Source organism: Camelus bactrianus, chromosome 2 (assembly GCF_048773025.1).
Source record: "Camelus bactrianus isolate YW-2024 breed Bactrian camel chromosome 2, ASM4877302v1, whole genome shotgun sequence".
Lineage (NCBI taxonomy): Eukaryota > Metazoa > Chordata > Mammalia > Artiodactyla > Camelidae > Camelus > Camelus bactrianus.
The window spans coordinates 69,425,536-69,444,793 of record NC_133540.1 but is presented as its reverse complement, the minus strand read 5'-3'; the positions used below and the strand labels follow the sequence as shown (position 1 = coordinate 69,444,793).

The 19,258-nt window shown below is 38.1% G+C and overlaps 1 protein-coding gene across 10 annotated transcripts in view; it reads left to right on the top strand.

The window, feature by feature from the left end:
* Window positions 1–19,258, top strand: part of BMPR1B (bone morphogenetic protein receptor type 1B) — a 348,600-nt gene that overhangs the window by 309,088 nt on the left and 20,254 nt on the right. For 6 of the 10 annotated variants that reach the window (XM_074343622.1, XM_074343610.1, XM_074343616.1 and 3 more), the window contains 4 exons: window positions 1,433–1,535; window positions 2,086–2,188; window positions 13,418–13,514; window positions 14,615–14,753. In XM_074343622.1, the coding sequence (XP_074199723.1) occupies window positions 1,433–1,535; window positions 2,086–2,188; window positions 13,418–13,514; window positions 14,615–14,753 (442 nt within the window). The remainder of the gene's footprint in view (window positions 1–1,432; window positions 1,536–2,085; window positions 2,189–13,417; window positions 13,515–14,614; window positions 14,754–19,258) is intronic. The other 4 variants (XM_074343640.1, XM_045515706.2, XM_045515707.2 and 1 more) reach the window with 1 other exon arrangement.

Sequence of the window (19,258 nt, the reverse complement as noted above, 5' to 3'; positions counted from 1 at the left end):
CAGCTGCATTTTTCTTCTACAACCATATTCATGCATTTGACCTTCATCTAACAAAGAGATTCATCATTGCCCTTCCCTAGCCACTGATTAGTATGTTTGAACTTGACTGTGCTGGTTCTTGTAAACCGAGGTGTTTTGGATCACTTGAGGCTTATAAAGCCAGTAAACAATTCTGAAGGTGTTGATGATAACTGAAGGGCTAATGTATGGCAGAACGCTGCTGCCGCTCATACAGAACACACACGCACATCATGGCTAGTGCCGTGCTCAGAGCTCTCTTCCTCGGACCTCTCAGGACTAGGTTGTTACATCTGTCTTCGACGCTGAGTATGCATCTGTATGAGAAAACAATGGAGATCTAGTTTAACAGTTTATTTCTTAGCACATGGCAGTAGTGGTTTGTGACTCATATTGGGAGCTGGCTGGCATTCATCACCCGAGCTTGTGAAGACAGTCATGTCTGTTTATAAATAGTTCTATATACAATAGTCCCTGGTTTTCATTTTTAATCCCTGGAGGGGCTTTTGGAAAACCTGTGGGAATGAAGCAAGAAGTCCTTGCTTGATTCAAGGCTTGATTCTGTAGCTGCTTGTTTTATGACCTTGTACAAGTTTGTTAGATTCACCTAACTTTAATTTACCCATCTCTAAAAATAGAAATATTACATCTCATGGTGGTTGAGAGAATTAAATGAGATGGAGTAAATGAAAGTCCCTTTTCATGCAGAAAACCAGACAGATTAAAAGTATTGTTTCTTTGACGCACATGATTGTGTTAAAAGCCCTCCTTTCTGTCATCCATCCTCATGCCACACCCAACTGAAGGCTGGGCTAGTTACCACAAAGCCTGGTGTCCCCAGACGCCGGCCCGGAACAGGCTACCGCATGGCAGAGTCACAGTCACCTCGCTTAGGCTGTGCTCACCCCAGCTCCTACCCCCTTAGTCTGTGTGCCTTAGTGAGAGAGACGCTTATGCCACCAGCTCCAAGCAAGGAGAACCGGCATAAACATTTGCCTGCACGGGTTCACACGCCTGCTTGGCCTCTCATGGGCTGGAAGGCCTTTGAGAAATTACCCAAGGTCTCTGAGCCTCGGTTTCCTCATCCAGGAGGTAAGCATGCTACCGCCTTCCTCTTTGGAGGTGATACCTGTGAAGGGCCAGAGTATTTAGTATTTGGCATATATGGTTATTATGGAAATTTTGGATCCTTCTTTCTCTGAAGTTTCTGAACAGAGGAGATATAACCAGATATTTTATGATAATTCAATCAACTTTCATAAAAGGAAGTTTGGGGATTCTTTAAACAGATTGTAACCTGTAATGATCATTGACTTTCTTGTTTGCCATGAAACAAGTGATAAACGTCTTCATTTCCTTTTACTCTGGACACACACAAACACACACACACTTACTCTGCCTGTTTGGTCTTCAGCACAGATGGATATTGTTTCACAATGATAGAAGAAGATGATTCTGGGATGCCCGTGGTCACTTCGGGATGTCTGGGACTAGAAGGCTCAGATTTTCAGTGTCGGGTAAGGAAGAGAACTTGATTCTACTTTGTAACCTTTCATTGGCTAGATTTCAAACTGCCAAGTTTCCAACAAGGTAAAACAATTGTGGTTTTTTGTGTTTGTTTGTCTTGACTAGCCTGTTTTTTTAATAATTTAGAAAAAAATTTGAAAATTCTCATTGGACCAATACTGCCTTCATTTTGAAATCAAGTATTCTTTTTTTCACTTTTGCTGTTAACTTCTGGTTTAGTGACTCATTTGATCATCTTGCTCAAATTCCAGCTTAGTTAACTGTGTTAACTAAAGAAGCCAAGCCTTCTTCTTCAGTTGACACTGTAAACACTGGTTATTACAAATACAGTAGTAATTTTGTTGAAATGCAGAAGTTGCAGTAAGATAATATATGATAATTTGAAAGAAATTACCTAGTAAACATTTCCAACATGTTTGAATAAAATTATCAGAATTTTAAGTGAGTTCTCTAAATAGTATTGATTTCTAAAGTTTTAGATAATGTGAAACTTTGAAATTTCCAGGAAGCCTGTCAATAACTGTTTGGGTTCAATTTCAGGACACTCCCATTCCTCATCAAAGAAGATCAATTGAATGCTGCACAGAGCGGAATGAATGTAACAAAGATCTCCACCCTACACTGCCTCCACTGAAAAACAGAGGTGAGGAGAGGAAGGCTTCCAGGCTGGAAAAGCTTTAGACATAAAGAAAATAAAACCTTAAATTATTTTGTTTTCTAAATGCATCTGTCTGTACCATTTTCCACTGCTGGGGCAGAGGACCGAGGCAGATGACACAACACGACTGTCACTCAAAGACGTGCAAGGAGTTCTTGGCAAAGGAGTCACACGTGACGTCACGCTTTAGAGTCTTATTTCTGTAACCTCACCTCACTTCCTTGGGAAAACTGCAGTGTCCAGAACTCGCAGTGTGTTTGAGGAGGGAGAGAGAGTGTTTTGTTCGCCCCTAAAAGTTACTCAGAAGTTGCATTTCACTCAAAAACGGCTACTTGGCTACTACATTCATTGTAAAAATAAGGACCTTATAAAGGACCAAATCAGATTATTTGCTGGATGGCATTTCCTTTTATACGTGCTAGAGTAACTACTTTTTAGTCAAATTACGTATCACATGTGGATAAAATGGAGAAAATACCTAGAAAATTAAATTCTAAGGCTTACATATTTAGTGTTGGTCATTAAGAAAGATAAATATTGCATCCCAAAGACTTTTGGTTAAAAACAGCTCCCATGTTTCTTTTCTTCTTGTTCTCACCACAAAATAGTTTGTAATTGTCATACAGTCCTGGGTCTTACATAAGTAGCCTAAAATGATTCTTTATGATTGATTTTTTTATTTCTTGAGAAGATAAAATCTTCCCAACAAAGTACAATGACATTTCAAGGTTTCAATGATAATATTTTATAACATTTGTTCCTACTATAGCCTAGAGAACTCTGTAAGATTGATTCCTAATTAGCCACATCAAAAATTCAGTTTTTAAAATTTTGCCAGTCAACATGCTAGGTGGTAGGGATACAGAAATGGGTAAAGAAAGTCCTTGCTCTCACGATGTGCACTCTGGCGTATGAGAGAGAAACATGTAAGTAACTAACTCAGGTATATTTGGACCCTCTCAATAGTAGAGTTAGATTATGAGGTATATTAAGGACACAAAAGAGTGAGTGGCTCATTTTGGGATGGGAGGATGCCAGAATAGCTTCCTGGTAGTGATACTTAATGAGACTTCAAGGAGGAATAGAAGTTTGCTAAAATGGATAGGGCAGGGATAAGAAATTAAAAAATTAAAATGGCTTACATAAGCCAAGCATTATGCTTAGTATTACATTAATTAATTCAGCTTCACAGCAATACAGTGAGGTACTTAGGATTATTATTCCCCATTGAAAGAGGAGGAAATTGCAGCACAGAGAGGTTAATTATCTTTCCCAAGGTTGCACAGCCTGTGAGTAGCCATGACTCTAAACAGAGGCAACAGTAAGTGCTGCGGTTAGGTTTGAAATATTTGAGCAACATCTGCAAAATCCAGGCACAGGAAATGGCCTGGCTGGTTGGAGAAAGTCATTCTTCAAAGGGGGCCTGTGGATCAGCCGCCTCAGTACCACTTGGAGCTCCTTAGAAATACAGACTGTCAGGCCCCACCCCAGACTACTGAACATGCATTTTTAACAAGGTTCCCAAAGTGATTTATATGCGTATGGAAGTTTGGGCAACACTTTTGGTAGAAAAAGAATCTATACGTGGGTATAGCCAGCGCCGCTGTGTCTCACCATGTTGAGTTTGATGACATCTTTTTCAAAGAGAACTCCACTGATGTCAAATTGCTGTAAAATGCCAAATGTTTACTTTCAATTTTTATAGTTAATTCCCTTGTGACCTGGTTGCAAAAGTAGGCATCCTGTAGACAACATTTTGAAAAGCACAGGTGCAGAGTCAGCCGTGTCGGCTGTGGGGGAGGGAGGTGGGGGAGGAGCGCTAGGAATGGAGGTAGACACGCTAGAATTTCTTCCCTCAGGGAGGAAAAGGCTTTTCACCTGCGAGTGGAAGTGGTGTGTCCCACAAGTAGCCCATGGGGTTTAGGAAACTGACGCTTCAAGTGCTGAAGGGGCTGCAGTGCACATGTTGCCCTGTAGATGGAGCCAGATTCTAGTTAGGACGAGGCAGGCCAAGGATATTCTCTGAGGAGGTTGAGCAGGTAGGGACTTAAAAAATAGACTACATCTCTAGAGAACGGAATGAAAAGGATTTGAAAAGAGGGGCAGCTGTATTGGGAAGACAAGTCTTTGGTTCAAGGCAGCATGGGAAGGAGGATGTGGATGTGGCTGGTAGGTTATGTAGAGGATTATATAAAGTGATAGATTTGGGGGGAATTTGGTGGCATTCAGGTTTACTGCTTTGAACTCTAAGGACTCCAGTTAGTACCTAGATGAGGTCTCTGCAGATTCTACCTCACCCTTTTTGGCGCAGTCCTGTTGGGGTCCAGTAAAAGTCACTGCAACTGTGTCTGAGAGCACTGGTCTTTTTTATATAACTATACCATGGAGCTGCTGCTTTTTTGGTTTGTTTTTGCCTCTACCAAATGCTATGGACAACATTTTATTGGAAGTGTACTCTATATGTTTACTAAAAGTCAGTAATGCCTTGGTCAGAAACTTTTGTGTTGTAGCCATATTGGATATATGTCTCTATGAATTCATATTGGAGATATGTGTCTACATGTTATGGTATAAAGCCCCAAATAAAGAACAGGGATGATGTTAAAGAATCATAGAACCATCTTCTCTTAATATTTTTTATTTTAGCTTAGAATAGCCCTAACTTTTGCGAAGCTGGGGCAGTAGTATATTTGGAAGTCCACATACCATTCACCTAATTATTTAAAACTCATAAACCAGTGTAGAAGACTGGTAAATATAGTTTCTGTTAACCTGACTTAAATGTATTTTTGTAGTGATGGAGAACACCAGCTTGGCGTTGAGAATGCTTGAACTGCTTAGTCTTACTCCCTCTGGTGTGGGAGGGGAGTGATGGGGAGAGCCCGTTCTGGGTTCTGTAAGGGCCTGTCTTGCCTGCATGTGGGTGCTTGTCGTGTGTCTGTCTCGGCCTGTTGATAGAGATGCTATGGGCTGGTAGTGCCTGCAGCACTTACCTGGGCCCATAACACAGTGGCAGGCCCCCCCAGACACTTCCCCAGCTGGAGCCAATGTTGTGGCTAGACGGACCTGTGTGGTTCTCATTACGATTGTAAGATGAATCTCAGTAATAGCCATCAGGGAACTTTGCAAATTAGAAAGGTTTATTATTCACAGGAACTGGAGGGTGCACAGCACACCTGAGGGCCACATGGCAAGGGCCCATGTATGGGGGTTGGGTGCGGACTTGGGGTTCTAACTTTATTGGGGGTGAAAGCGGGGGGCCTTGTGTTTCACAGGTTCACTCTTTATTGGCAAATTAATTAAAAAAGTGAGTTATAATTGACACATATCATTATATTAGTTTCAGGTGTACAACATAATGACTGTTTGTATATACTGCAAAATCATCACCACAGCAAGTCTAGTTAGCATTTGTCACCATACATGGTTACAGAAGCACTGGCAAATTTAAAACATACGAGCGGGAATTAGGGCACAGGCAGGTAAAAGGGAAGTTACTCAGGCGGTCCGCTGTCAGGGAACTTCGTAGATGGGGTGGCCCGGTTTCTCGCCTAGCTGTGTCACCAGTAGCTAGTGCCACACAGCTAGCGGCGTGCTTATTTGAGGTGGGTGTGTTTGAAATGGATGCCTCAAAAGCTCAGTGTCAGGCCCGGCACTACCACACCCCAGCCTCCCGTTTATGCTCCACCCGTGTGTCTTGCCCCCACCACCCCTCGGCCGCCCCTCAGGCCTTAGGGAATGTACACCAGCTCCTTGGTCCGCCTTCAGTAGGACAGGGCCGGAGAAGAGGGCCTCAGAGTTCCCAGACACAGGCTTAGGGCCGTTTAGGTGGAATTTCAGACTTTGGGGCAATGGCCCATGTTTTAAATGGAAAGAGGACCAGGACAAACTGGGTGGGCACGTGGCCTGGGATCTGCAGACCCACGCTCAGTGGGAAGGGGCACAGTTGAAGGGAGCCAGAGCAGGACCCTCTAAGAACCCTGCAGTTAGCTCAGGGGGTTCTAAGCTCAGACCAGGCCAATTTTCTGGCTAAGGGCAGTGGAGATCATCATAACAACTGTGATCTTTGCTGACGTGAATAGAGTGCTTACTGTGGGCCTTTTCTGAGTGCTTTACATGTACAGACTCATTTAGTCCTTCTAACAGCCCAGTGCAGAAGGCACTGTTATCGTCATCCCCATTTCACAGACGTGCAAGCTGAGGAATAGTGGGGTTAAGTACTGTGCGAAGTTTACACGGCTAGAGTAAGTCCTGGAGGTGAGAAATAGGCAGGTGGCCTCATCTCACTGAATCTTCTATACAGAGCGCTGAATGACTTCCCCCCACCAAAAAAATAAAAGCTGTTACTTATCTAAGAGTCAGGAAACTCTCAATAAATAGTGGTTAGTTGTGTCACAAAATAATCAGTAAACAATTCATATGATTCCTTCAAAGCCTTCTGTTTATTATGTTTGCTTTGCCCAATTAGCGTTTTCTCTATTCTTAGGCTATGGCATTAGGTGCTTGCTCCCTCTCTCCCTTGCACACACCCCTCCTCTTCCCCCTCCTCCACTTCCTTCTGATTTATCGTTTATGAAGGTCCCACTTGTGTACCAGGCCAGAGGTTTTTAAACTTAGGGGCATCAGAATCACTTGGGGAGCTTGTTAAAACACAGAATACTGGCCCCTACCCAGAGTTTCTGATTCAGTAGATCTGCGGGGACCCTAATAATTTGCCTTTCTAAGAAGTTTCCAGGTGATGCTGATGCTGCTGGTCCAGAGAGCACACTTTGAGATCCCCTGTACTAGGTGTTGCCCAGTAGATTGTTAGATATTGTAGCAGATTTATTAAAACCTAAATGGCAAACTACTATAAAGCAGACACTATCTTATTAAAAGAGAGGGCTGAAAAACCCAGCTTACTATTTTTTGTTGTTGTTCTTTATTCTTAATAATTGCTCTTCCAAAAAAGTTAAAAGGTTAACCTTATCACAAAACATCTGTGTTACTAGGAGTTAAATAGTAACAGGCTTAGGTGAGGTTCTGTTATTAGACATCAGAGAAGTCCTAAGTGTAGGGGGAAATATCTACCAATAAATTTTCTTATTGAAAAATAAACAAGAAAACCTTTTCTACTAGTAGAGTTTTTTCAGATTTTTTTTCCAGCTTAGATGCGTGAGCAGGAAATTAGAGAATCACATCCAATAAATATTTATCAGTGTACATTTAGGTCCTTGAAATTTTGTCATCTTCTCTTTCAAAAAATGATGAACGGTGGCCAGAATGCAGCAAGTTCTTTTATGAATATTAGTTTTCCTTTTGCTTTGCTAACTCCATTTTAGCACCAGCAAAGCAGAATGCTGTAGGATAATACTCTTTCTCCTGAAGGAAGAAATATGAAAAGTAATTAGATCAAATGTAGCACCTTCATCATAAACAATAAAACATGATCTGGGAAGCCCAGTAACACTGTGGCTGGTGCTAAGGGTAGGAAGAGATGTCTACTTTGATGGAGAGGCTTATAGGGAGGAGAAGTGGTGCCCTGGTGTCTGGCTTCCTGCCTGCAGATTTAGCGTTGGAGGGGCACCGGGATGCCGGGAGGAAGGATGCACGCCCAGACTCTCAGCATCACGTGGTCTGACCAAGATATTGTGAGTAAAGTGTTGTATTGAAGTGGCATGTAGGCCACAGAACTTGATGAGGATATTTTTCTCCTCTCAGATTACTTATTATAGTCACTTATTTTTGTTAAATCTTTTTTTCAGATGAGCATTTAGAGAAGTGAAACACTGGTGTTAAAATGAATAGAAGCCGTTGCTTTATTGAATGGGATTCTCTAATTAGGTTTTGACAAAGTCAAATTAAGTTCATATAATTTTTTGGAATAGGTGTAAGTTTGTTGTTTTACTATGGGAATTACTTTATGTATATAGTACGTGTGTTACCGGGAGGAGGGGGAAAAATTACCTCAGGTCTTAGTCACCTGAAAAAAAATGAATTTTTAGTGAGAGACAGAAAATGTGATGTAAACAGATCTTATTCGTAAAGTAAAAAGGTGGTAAAAGATAGAACCCTCCAGAGAACCGGGGGCGGGCCGATCCAGGAGAGGAAACATGGTGCCGCTCCTTTCTTTCTCCTGTCTTACATCCTGGTTTAGGAGGGGTTTTCGTGATTGGTTGACAGCTCACGTTCCTTGCGCTCAGGCACGACCATCCCTTTTGTGCAAGTGCTTACCCATGATGCGCACAGAGAAACCTGTGGTGGGGGCTCAAACTGAGCCCCTTATCCTGAGCGCAGGAGTACTGTTATCTTCTGGGTTGCCCCCTCCCCCTTCCTCTCCCCTTGCCCAGAGCTCATTTCTAACTTCCTAACACATGTATACTTCCTAGAAAATGTATCAGAAACAACATTCTGTTTTGAAATAGGATAATTTCAATATAGTTTAGGTAAAATTATAATACAGGGTTTCCAAAGCTAAAATTTATCTTATTATTTCTTTTCTTATTCAATTAAAATACATATTCTGAACAGTGTACAGATTTGTTTAGAAATGCTGTTGCATAGTTTAGATACTGCCAATTACAGATTAAACTCAATAGGTAAGAGGTATTTAACCAGTGAAACATCTCCCTTATTCTCCACAACACAGATAGGTTGAATATATGATAGTGTCTAGAGTGCAAGGATGTGTTGCAGAATTTTCCTTCTGACACATTTTTTATGCCAGTGACAGTATAAACCAGTACATGAGTCGGAGCTGAATTCCTTGTCAGCAGTTAGCTCTAACATTTCTTGAAATGTGCAGCTTTTAATTATTTTGGAAATTCTGGTTAACTTTGGGATGGATGAAAGAAATTTAGAAATAATTAGTCTCTTTTTTTTTCTCGTTGAACGCAATAATCTGGATATAAAAATTCTGTCTTAACTTCTTTTGTTACCAAGAAATATAATTCTAAATATTTTTATGTAGGAAAAGAACTAGAAAATTATGTCTTTGTTCTTAAAGTGAATTTATTTCTAGACATTACTGTAAGATGGAATTCAATATATGATTAAAGTAAATTACTTTACACTATTATTTTTTGACTGAAATCCTCTGACAAGAATATTTTTTCAGCAACTTTATGCTCCTGTTAATAGAAGGATGTCTCCAGTTTATCTGTGATTGTAACTTTGAGAGCACATATAAAGATGTCTTTGGGTCATCGTATTTTCTAGATTCTTTCTAGATTTTTTTCTTTTATTTCTTACTGCAGTTATGAGCCATCTTCTAGCCTTAAAAAAATAGACCTGGCATTTTAAGCAGTTACAAACCAGTTAATTACCAGAAAGGAGACAAGTAGTGACAGAATGTTATTTTGTTAGGAAACCAATACTGATTCTTACTTGCCTCTCACAGTGAACCAGGCTTCCCTGGAGAGTGCTCTGTTCTACTTCCCTGAGCAGTTGGAGTGACAGCCAGGTGGAAATCTGCTGCCCAGAGAGAACTGTGGGCTCTGTTCTTTTCCTGATAGGTATCTGGTAGTGTTCCCCTTCCAAGATTCTGGCAGCGACTTGAATGTTTACATTTTTAATGCTCTGAGAACAGGTAATGGCAGATTAAAACACGACCAGCGTGACTAACAGAAACAAAAGGTTTATTGATAAGGCTCACGTATTCATGACAGGAGGCAAGGAGGCAGTGGATGAGGCTGTAGGGGATAAGGTTATTGGGGCAAAGGAAAGGAAAATGGGAAGGTCATGTTAGCCTTAGAGAAAAGTGCTTGATGGTAAGGGAAGAATCCTTTATGAGAGGATAATATGAACCTTTCTGGTCTTGTGGCTGTCATAAATCAGAAATCTAGTAAGATGAGGAATAAATATGTATTCTTACAGTTCACAGTGTCTTCTGTATTTACATGGAAAAGTCAGTGAGGCTGAGTTTTAATAAAATTATATCACTTGAATAAAAAATACTCTGTACTCATATACTGACAATGTGTTGTGTTGGGGTAGTTATTTCTTCTAGTTCTAATAGAGTATCCAGTGTTCTCTTTGGTTTTCTGCAAAATCAGGCTTTTTATTTTTGTTATCCTTAAAATTGGAAATCGATTTTAAGCTAAGTTTCCAGCAATACTGTTTGCACACGTATGCACCGTGGTATTTGTGCACCTGCACGCGTATAAACATTGTTACCTGCCCTCTCCCTGGCAGAGGTTGTGCGCACCTTCAGTTTATTGCTAACTTTGCCTCTAACCTAAAGGAGGGAGGGAGAGAGAGAGGGAAAATTTATTAAGACAATTTATTGTGTAAAATTTTAGCTTGATTTTAAGAGCCTGCAGATTATTTTCAAGATTTCCTAAGCAGCACTTTTCAGACGATGCATGTGTTAATTATATGTGATTTCCGTTGGTGTTAGCGTGAATGGCTTTTTGGATGTGTACTGTAGTGGGTCAAGTTCCTGAATTCCTTTTTTTCTGGACCATAGGCAATGTTTCTGAATTTGTTCATATTAAAACTGCTTTTTAAAAAACGGATTCTTATTTAGCTTTTTCAGGTACAGACAGAATACTTGCATTAATATTTTACAAGTAGTAGAGATCATAAGTAATTGTTAAACATATATTAGACTGATGAGTAAATCTTAATATTAACCATCTCAAGATTTGGATAAGAAATTGGCATAAAGATGTATGGATTTTAGTTTAAAATAAGTAATCCAAACTGTCTCATATATATTTCAAAGTAAGATTTATTTTCATTTTATATGTTCATGTTAATTTTCTGATTTTGATAATTGTATCACCATTTGGTAAGACAATGTCCTTGTTCTTAGGAAGTGAACTCTGAAGTGTTTATGGGTAGGAATATTATGTCTATAACTTCAGATGGTCCATAAATTATGCATACATGTAAAGAGATAACCATAAATATGAATACAAATATATATATACACACATATCTTTTATAGAGAGAGAGGTAAGCACACACATACATACTGAGGAAGCAAGAGAGTCATAAAGCAAATATGGTAACATTTTTAAAATGAGAACTTTCTAAAGGACATGTTGGAGTTCTGCAGACTCAAATTATTTTAGAATAATTGAAACATGTTCATATTGATGATACAAAAGAAACTTATAATCTTTTTTAAAGGATATTTTGACAGCATGTGTGAAACTAAAAATATGTATCCTTTGAACTAATAATACTACTTCTAGGGATGTAGATTAAGAAAATAATCATTGACATGCAATGATACATGCATAAGAATGTTCATCACAGGATTTTAGGTAAAGATGTTATTATAGCAAAATCTTGACAATCCCCTAAATATATATACATCATCAGAAAACTGACTTTCTAATTAGAATGTGTCTGTATATACACTATGTAGTCTTTAAAATCCATGTTGCAGAAAAATTTGTATTGTTTACAATATTATCCATGAAAACACTTGTTATAAGGCAATTGTAATTTTTTCCAATTCTTACTGTGAAATACACATAACAGAAAGTTTACCATCTTAACCACTTTTAAGTGTACAATTTGGTGATATAAAATATGTTCATAATGTTGTGCAACCATCACCACTCTCCATTTCTTTTCATCTTGTAGAACTGGAACTCTTACCCATTAACCATTAACTTCCTCTATCTCCCCTCTCCCCAGCCCCTGGCAACTGCCATTCTTCTTTTTGTCTTTATGATTTTTGACTGCTCTAAATATCTCTTATAAGTGGAGTCATGCAGTGTTTGTCTTTTTGTGATTGACTCATTTCACTTAGCATAATGCCCTTAAGGTTCATTCATGTGGTAGCATATGTCAGAATTCCCTTCCTTTTTAAGGCTTAACCATGTATGTGTATACCACATTTTGCTTATACATCTATATGTCCATGGACACTTGGGTTTCTTCCATGTTTTAGCTATTATGACTAATGCTGCTAAGGACAGGGGTGTATATAATACCTTTTTGTGAACTATTTTGCTGAGGAACACTTTGGTCATCGAAATAACACTGCAAGGGCGTACACTAAAATGTTAGTAGTAATTTTTCCAAGTAGTGTGGTGGTGGCAGTTTCGTTAATTTTATTTTGCTTAGTTGATGCTTTTCAGTTTTTCTTCAGGGAATATATAACACTTTTGAATGAAAAAATACAGTTACATTGAGTGGGATGAGGTCTCCAGCCAAAATGTTTAGGCACTCATACAATTAAAAGTATACAGCACAGTTGGAAAACATCTTGTTTGTAGGTAACCAAAGTCATAAATTATAATACATGATACCTTTAAAAATTAAATAACAGTAATTACTCTCCCAAGGATATACGGTGCCCTTAATAAGAGTGGTGCTAATTCTCTTAATATATAAGCACACCTGGTTTTTGGTCATTTTTCTCCAAATGTATTCCACAGACTAACTGCATATAAATCACCTGGGATGATTGTAGAAAGTAAAATAAAATAGTTTGAATAAAAATCTCTGGGGTTCAAGTCAGTAAATATGCATTTGTATAAAGCTGTCCTGGTCATTCTTACTTTTATGAAGTTTGAGACTGTAAGTAAATCTGATTTGTCAAGAACCAGAGTTAAAACAACATGAATACTATTTAATAATTTGTTGTTTAAAAGGATCATACAATTCTTTGAGTAGAACATACCCATTCGTTTATAAATATGATGCCACTTATGAAAACCTTAGGTATGTATTTTTGAAGGGCATCTTTGCTTAAAATAATGCACATCCATATATTCTATGTTTGGCAATATTTCAGGAATCCTGTTCCTTTGTATCCATCATAGGATGACTTTTTATTTTATGTACACTGAATATAAATTAGTTTTTTATCCAAAGTCATGATACAGTGCGCTCCAGAAACCACATGCGAAAAGCCTGTAAACCCATCAGCTGGATCTGACACAAAGACGAACTACCTGCTGATGTTTTAGGGGTATTGATCCATCTACATTTATTTATATTCTGTGCTTTTATCTTACGTCAAGCGTGTTCCTTCCAGGGAGGAAGAAGTACATGCCCTTGAAACGAGTGCCTCAACGAGCAATGATTCATGGTAGTCAAGCTTACTTAATTTTAAGAGCATATATATGTATTTTTTTCATCAATTAGCAGATTAAAAGGACCTTTCACATCATGCATATGGAGCTTAGCAAGCACTTTTAGGAAAGAACTGCTTCCTTATTTTTAAGTGAAAATAGTCTCTGTATCATGGCTCTCTTTTCTTTCTAATTTCAGATTTTGTTGATGGACCTATACACCACAAGGCCTTACTTATATCTGTGACTGTCTGTAGTTTGCTCTTGGTCCTTATCATTTTATTCTGTTACTTCAGGTAAGTTTCTAATATGTAGGTGTAGGATTTTGAATTTATATTATCTTCCTCATACTCTTCTACCTGTTGACATTTTTTTTACCACAGCTTTCCTTGCCCTAATTAGATCTTAAAGTTCACGGATAATATCAGGTTACTAGTGATAAATATTTGTCCTAAGGAAGCTATTAAACCTATCTCATTTCTGTTTCAAATATCAAAACCACCCAGAAAAAAATTCATCTCTAGAGAATTTACGGTCATTAGGGAATTCAGCAACTAGTTGCTACTGAGGTTTGATTCAAAGCAGAGAAATGACCATGTTGAACTTAGAATGGTTTTAGTAATTCCTTATTTCATGAACTAACAGTTTCTCTTTAACATTGAAATATTTTAAAGATAATTTATAGATTAATTATTAAAATAGAATAAGTTCAGTTAGTAAATTAGAGTATAGTCATTACAAATTATTTTCAGTCACCTAAGAACCCATTTTCTAGTTTGTGAAATGGCAGGGACCTTTACATTCTCATCATTTGCCTTTTGCAGTCCTCATTTAAGTTACTGTTGTGCAAATGGGAGTTGATTCAAATAACATCATTTCTAGTGAAAGACATAATTATTGACAAAAGCTTTTAAAGTTTCAATTGATTTCATTTATCTGTATTATCGCTTTATATACATTACCTTAGATGAAAAAATTTGTTGTAATGTCTTTTGTAAACCAAAAATTTGCATCTTTAATTAATTACCTTATAGGAATTACCTGATATTAAATAATTACCTTATAGAAAAAGACTTTAGGAACTGATTCTTGGAACTATGTAGAAACACTTATGGAACGTAGGCTGCTTGGATATATGCAGTTGAAAGAAATAGAGAAGAAAAATTTAGATGGTTGTGACTGAGTGAAAACATGTAGTTTACTTTAAAAGTAGGTTAGAAAAATAATTATGATTTTGTGTTTTGGAAATCATAACTAAGAGTAATAAATACTGAGCATTTAATCTTGTATTTATGTGCAGAGATAAAACCTGCTGTGGTTACTGTTTTATCTGCCATGTTTTGCTCCTGTTGTTGGAATCCAGAGTCTCAAACTGCCTTCCTCTGTGCTTCTGCAGGTATAAAAGACAAGAAACCAGACCTCGGTACAGCATTGGGTTAGAACAGGACGAAACGTACATTCCTCCTGGTGAATCCCTGAGAGACTTAATTGAGCAGTCTCAGAGCTCGGGAAGCGGATCAGGCCTCCCTCTGCTGGTACGAGAGGAAATGTCAATAACTGCCTGGTTTCATTTTACTGAAACGGATAGGGCGATGGACAAAGAGAAGGCTCCCTGCAGTCAGTGAGACATCAGATCTCAGATACAGGGTTTCCTGATAACATTTTGACATATTGAGGGTGAGGTGATTGTTCTTTAATGTGAGTGTAAGGTTACAATCCAGACCGTCGGACATTCTGATAAAGAGCAGGTTAGAAAATATTCAACATGGGACCATCTTCCCTCTGTTTTCAGTAAGGATAGCGTTACTGCACTTTGGCCTGGCTTTTGAAGGCAAAAGTAGCATCACAACCAACTGGGATCTGAGCGCTTCTCCAAGGGAAGAAGGCTGCGTTTCAGCTGGAGGGTTTATGTTTCAGGGTGAAGTCCTGGCTTTTCCATTCAGGAGAGTTTTAATTTTCTGATGGTCAACACTGCCAACTTTGAAGAAAATATATATCGAATCCAAGGCACTTGCTTTAATGAGAAAAGCATTTGGTTTCTTTATGGACCATGCAAAAAGGTTGTTGGGACTCGGAATGGAAATAACAATTTTAGTGAGAAATATTTTCCTTTATAAACTCTTAAGATTGTTTTTCCTAATCTTTATTGTCTGGTTCTGACTTTGGATATCTTGTTTACTTGACTTTTTTGGTGACTTTTTATTTAGTGCTAAAAATAACTTAAAAAAAAATCTCAAGCCAAGAATTGATTACTCTTTTTTTGACACACAAAAAGCTGTATAGATTTAATATATGTAAGTTGAAGAGTTTGAAAATGAGTATACATCTGTGAAGCCATCACCACAGTCTAGGCTATAAATATATTCACCACCTCCCAAAGTTTCCACCTGCCCCATTCATTCATTATTATTATTTTATGATAACACAACATAAGGTCTAATGTAGCAAATTTTTAAGAATACAGTCCACTGCTGTTAACTGTGGGCACCGTGCTGTACAGCAGGTCTCTAGGACTTAGTCATTTTGCATAACTGAAACTCTGTGCTCTTTGACTAATATCTCCCCTGGAGGTAACAGACCAGACAGAAACCCACTTGGGAAGCAGTCATTCTGACCAAACCGATGCCACTTAGGATGTAAGTTTTTTTTTAATGTCAAAGTTCTTATCAAATTGGTTGATTTTTCATTCTTAGAATTTAATGAATATATAGCAAATACCATTCTTAAATTTAAAAATTTGTTTTATTATACTTTTTTTTAAGTACCAATATTAAAATCCCCTTTAGTATTAATGCATCAGATATTTATGCTCTTGGAATTGAAAGCTACTTATTTTCTTCCTTCTAGCCCATCTTTCTCATTCCTGTGGCATTCTCTTTCTAAAACCTTACTGTCTCCCTCCCTGGATAACACGTTCTAGTGTCCTAGTGTTTACGGGTCCTTCCTGGCTTGGTGAGCACAGCAGCCTCTCCTCCCAACCTCTTCCCCACCTGCTTCTTGAGCCGTAGCATCAGCCTTGAGTAATTGTTTTGAAAATACAACATGGTTTTAAAATCCACGTCTTTGCAAGTGTCGTATCTTTCTGGAGAGTTCCTCTGACTATCACTCAAGGCCTAACCCATGTTTTATCTCTGTGACAAATTAGCCCAGACTGAGCCAGTCTGTTTCTCTTCTGTCCTGACAGTCCGCTGTGGTACCAGTACAGTGGTTGAGGATAGCACTGTCATTGGTGTTAGTGTACCTGAGTCTTAGGTGGACTTCCATCTCTTCAGGGGTGGAGACTGCATTTTTCCACTTCGCATCCTCAGTGGCGTACCTGAGTGATTAAACAGGCTGCTCAGTAATTTGTTTTTAAAAAATTTCAACTCCAGCTTTTAATGTCTGTGAAAATACAGTCTTCTTTCTGTAATTTAGATACAAAAAAAAAATTAGTTGTTAACTCTATAACAGTTAAGAGCAGCCAGACATCGGCCTTTATAGGATGAGCTCATTTCATCTTCATAGCACCCGTGAGGTAGCAGTAGACACACATCCCTGTATTTGCGTCCGGGGTGTGCACCCAGCTGGTCAACTAGCTCACAGGCGGATGAGCCAGGACTCAAACCCAGCCGATCTCTAGAGTCTGTGCACTTAATGTTTGTGAACCAAATGTTAAATAAAACAAAGAACTGCATTTGATAATGGCAAGATGGGAAGAAGGAGCCTGTAAAACTCAGTTTAGTAAAGGAACAGTCTCAGTATTACAGATTTAAGATCTTGTTTTAAGATTTGGATTTTAAGATAAACAATGTAGAAATGTACAGTAGCCTTTCTGCGTATTATCATGTGAGTATCTCACCTTAATACTGATTCGTTATTTCATTAATGTAAAGGGAAAATTCATGCCTGGAATATAAACTTGGATGTACTATTTGCCAAGTGACTTCATATATAAATCCTTTAAGGAAGGAACATCATAGGATGGTTGTAAGAATTAAGATGGTATGCGTTTTCCTACTGTGTATGTATATAAATATGCTGGCATATTTAATATGTAGTATGTATTCAGTAAATAGTAACACTATTATTATTTATTTATACCCTATTTATCTGACCTTGTAAAGGAACAAAAGGTGAAGTAAATTGTCTAATTGAACATCACACTTTTTGGTTGAGAAATCTTTTGTAAAGAATCTTTCCAATGTGTATTATTCACACAGCCTTACTAAGCAGAGTATTTAACAGTATATTTTTGTATTGCTAATTCAGTGACATGTAGAGAGTACAGAGTATTACTTACAACTGTATGGTTTCTAGTGTCCATCATGTACGTGGACTTAACCATTAGAGATTATCTGATAATCTGATCACTAGATGAGAGGACATTTCTGATATAGTGACAGCTCTTTATAATCCTTCTACAGCTAGATGTACCCATCTTACATGAAATAATTCTCTTTTTGGAATCACAATTATAGTGATTATATTTTATTTTTGCAATCTAACTTTCAAAATAAATATCTAAGACTGTAATAGAGAGTGAAAGTTTAGGTACAGAAAGGTGTGAAACATTAACTAAATCAAACAAAAACTCAAATAACATAGATAAAACATTTTTCAAGTTATATTTTCCAGTTCATAAATATTGTTATAAATCACAAAATATAAATATATTTTAAATTTCTGAATGTAATTTAGTGAGACTTTCTGTCTTTGAGATAAGTTGTTCCTATTATGAGCATTGCCAATTCCATTAGTACTTTCATTAATTAGGTATGTTATCATTAGAAAAGAAGTGGATGTAAAACTTTGTTAGGAAGTGTCCCATAGATTTACGTAAGCAATGTTTTGTAATATCTGTAAATTAATAGTATTTCTTTAACAAATGTAGGAAGTCTTCTCTCAAGTCAGTCATGTAACTCCTTGTGGATTTGGCTCTCGGCTGCTTGGTGCTCTTGGTGATCTGGCCGCTCACTCAGGATGGAAATGTACTGAATGTTTCCTCATAAAGCCCTCTGCCTTTTAAAGGGGGAAAGGCTACTCCACACATATACTTGGTCCCTCATTTCCTTCAGGCTGAGCGGCTTAAATGGCATGTCAGCGATGCTTTTATTTTTCAGTCCTTCTTTGAGAGGAAAAGGAAACTTTTATCTTGTCCCAAAAAGCTTTCAGTCTGATATTAGTGCTGTTAATGGCTCTGGCAATGGATAGCATTACCTCTTGAATTGATAAAATCATCCATTATGCAAAAACAGAACCCATCCCAGTTGGTAGACAGCTGCGGTAGGCTGAACCCCAGCCCCCAGCACGTCCGTATCCTAACCCCTGGAATCTGTTATTTTACGTGGCAAAGGGGGACTAAGGTTGCTAATCACCTGCCTTTAGAATGAGATTATTCTGGATTACCTGAGAGCCCCCAGCTCAGTGTAATTACATGGTCCTTAAAAGCGCAAACACACAAAAAAAAACAACTTTGGGTTTACTTGATGCAAAGCATGTCTCTGAGAAGAGTACATCCCAGTTTTTTGACCAGATCTTATGAGAGTCCTATGTTAGATTCTTTATGTATGTCTACCAAATTGTGTAAATGGTCGCCCATACCTAGGCCTTTCAGTCATGGAGTTCTCAAAAAATTTAATGTAAGCACGAGTAGAGTGAAGATCATGTATAAAGAGTCATTGAACCTCTATGCCCTCACTCTCATGTTTTCTTTCTCTTTGTCCCTGCTGCGCTGTCCAGCTCTTCAGAGCTCATCTTTCTCCCCAGCTCTCATAGGCTGTTTTACCTCTCCATTTTACAGGTTTGCTTGTGATAATTAACTCTCCCACCTCAAAGTATAATTTTCAATAATTTCTTACTGCTTGCTAATATTTCATTCTGTCTTCTATTTCTTCATGTATTTCATGTAACATTCTTGGCGTTCTGTATCTGAAAATTCCAGTGTCTGTAACCTGAAGGGGTTAAATCTCCTTGGGGTCTTTCTCTTGACTCTCATTTGTAGTGGCTGTTTCCTTTTGTTTTAAGGAGTTTACTCTGTGGGGTCTTCTTTCTCCTTTCCTTC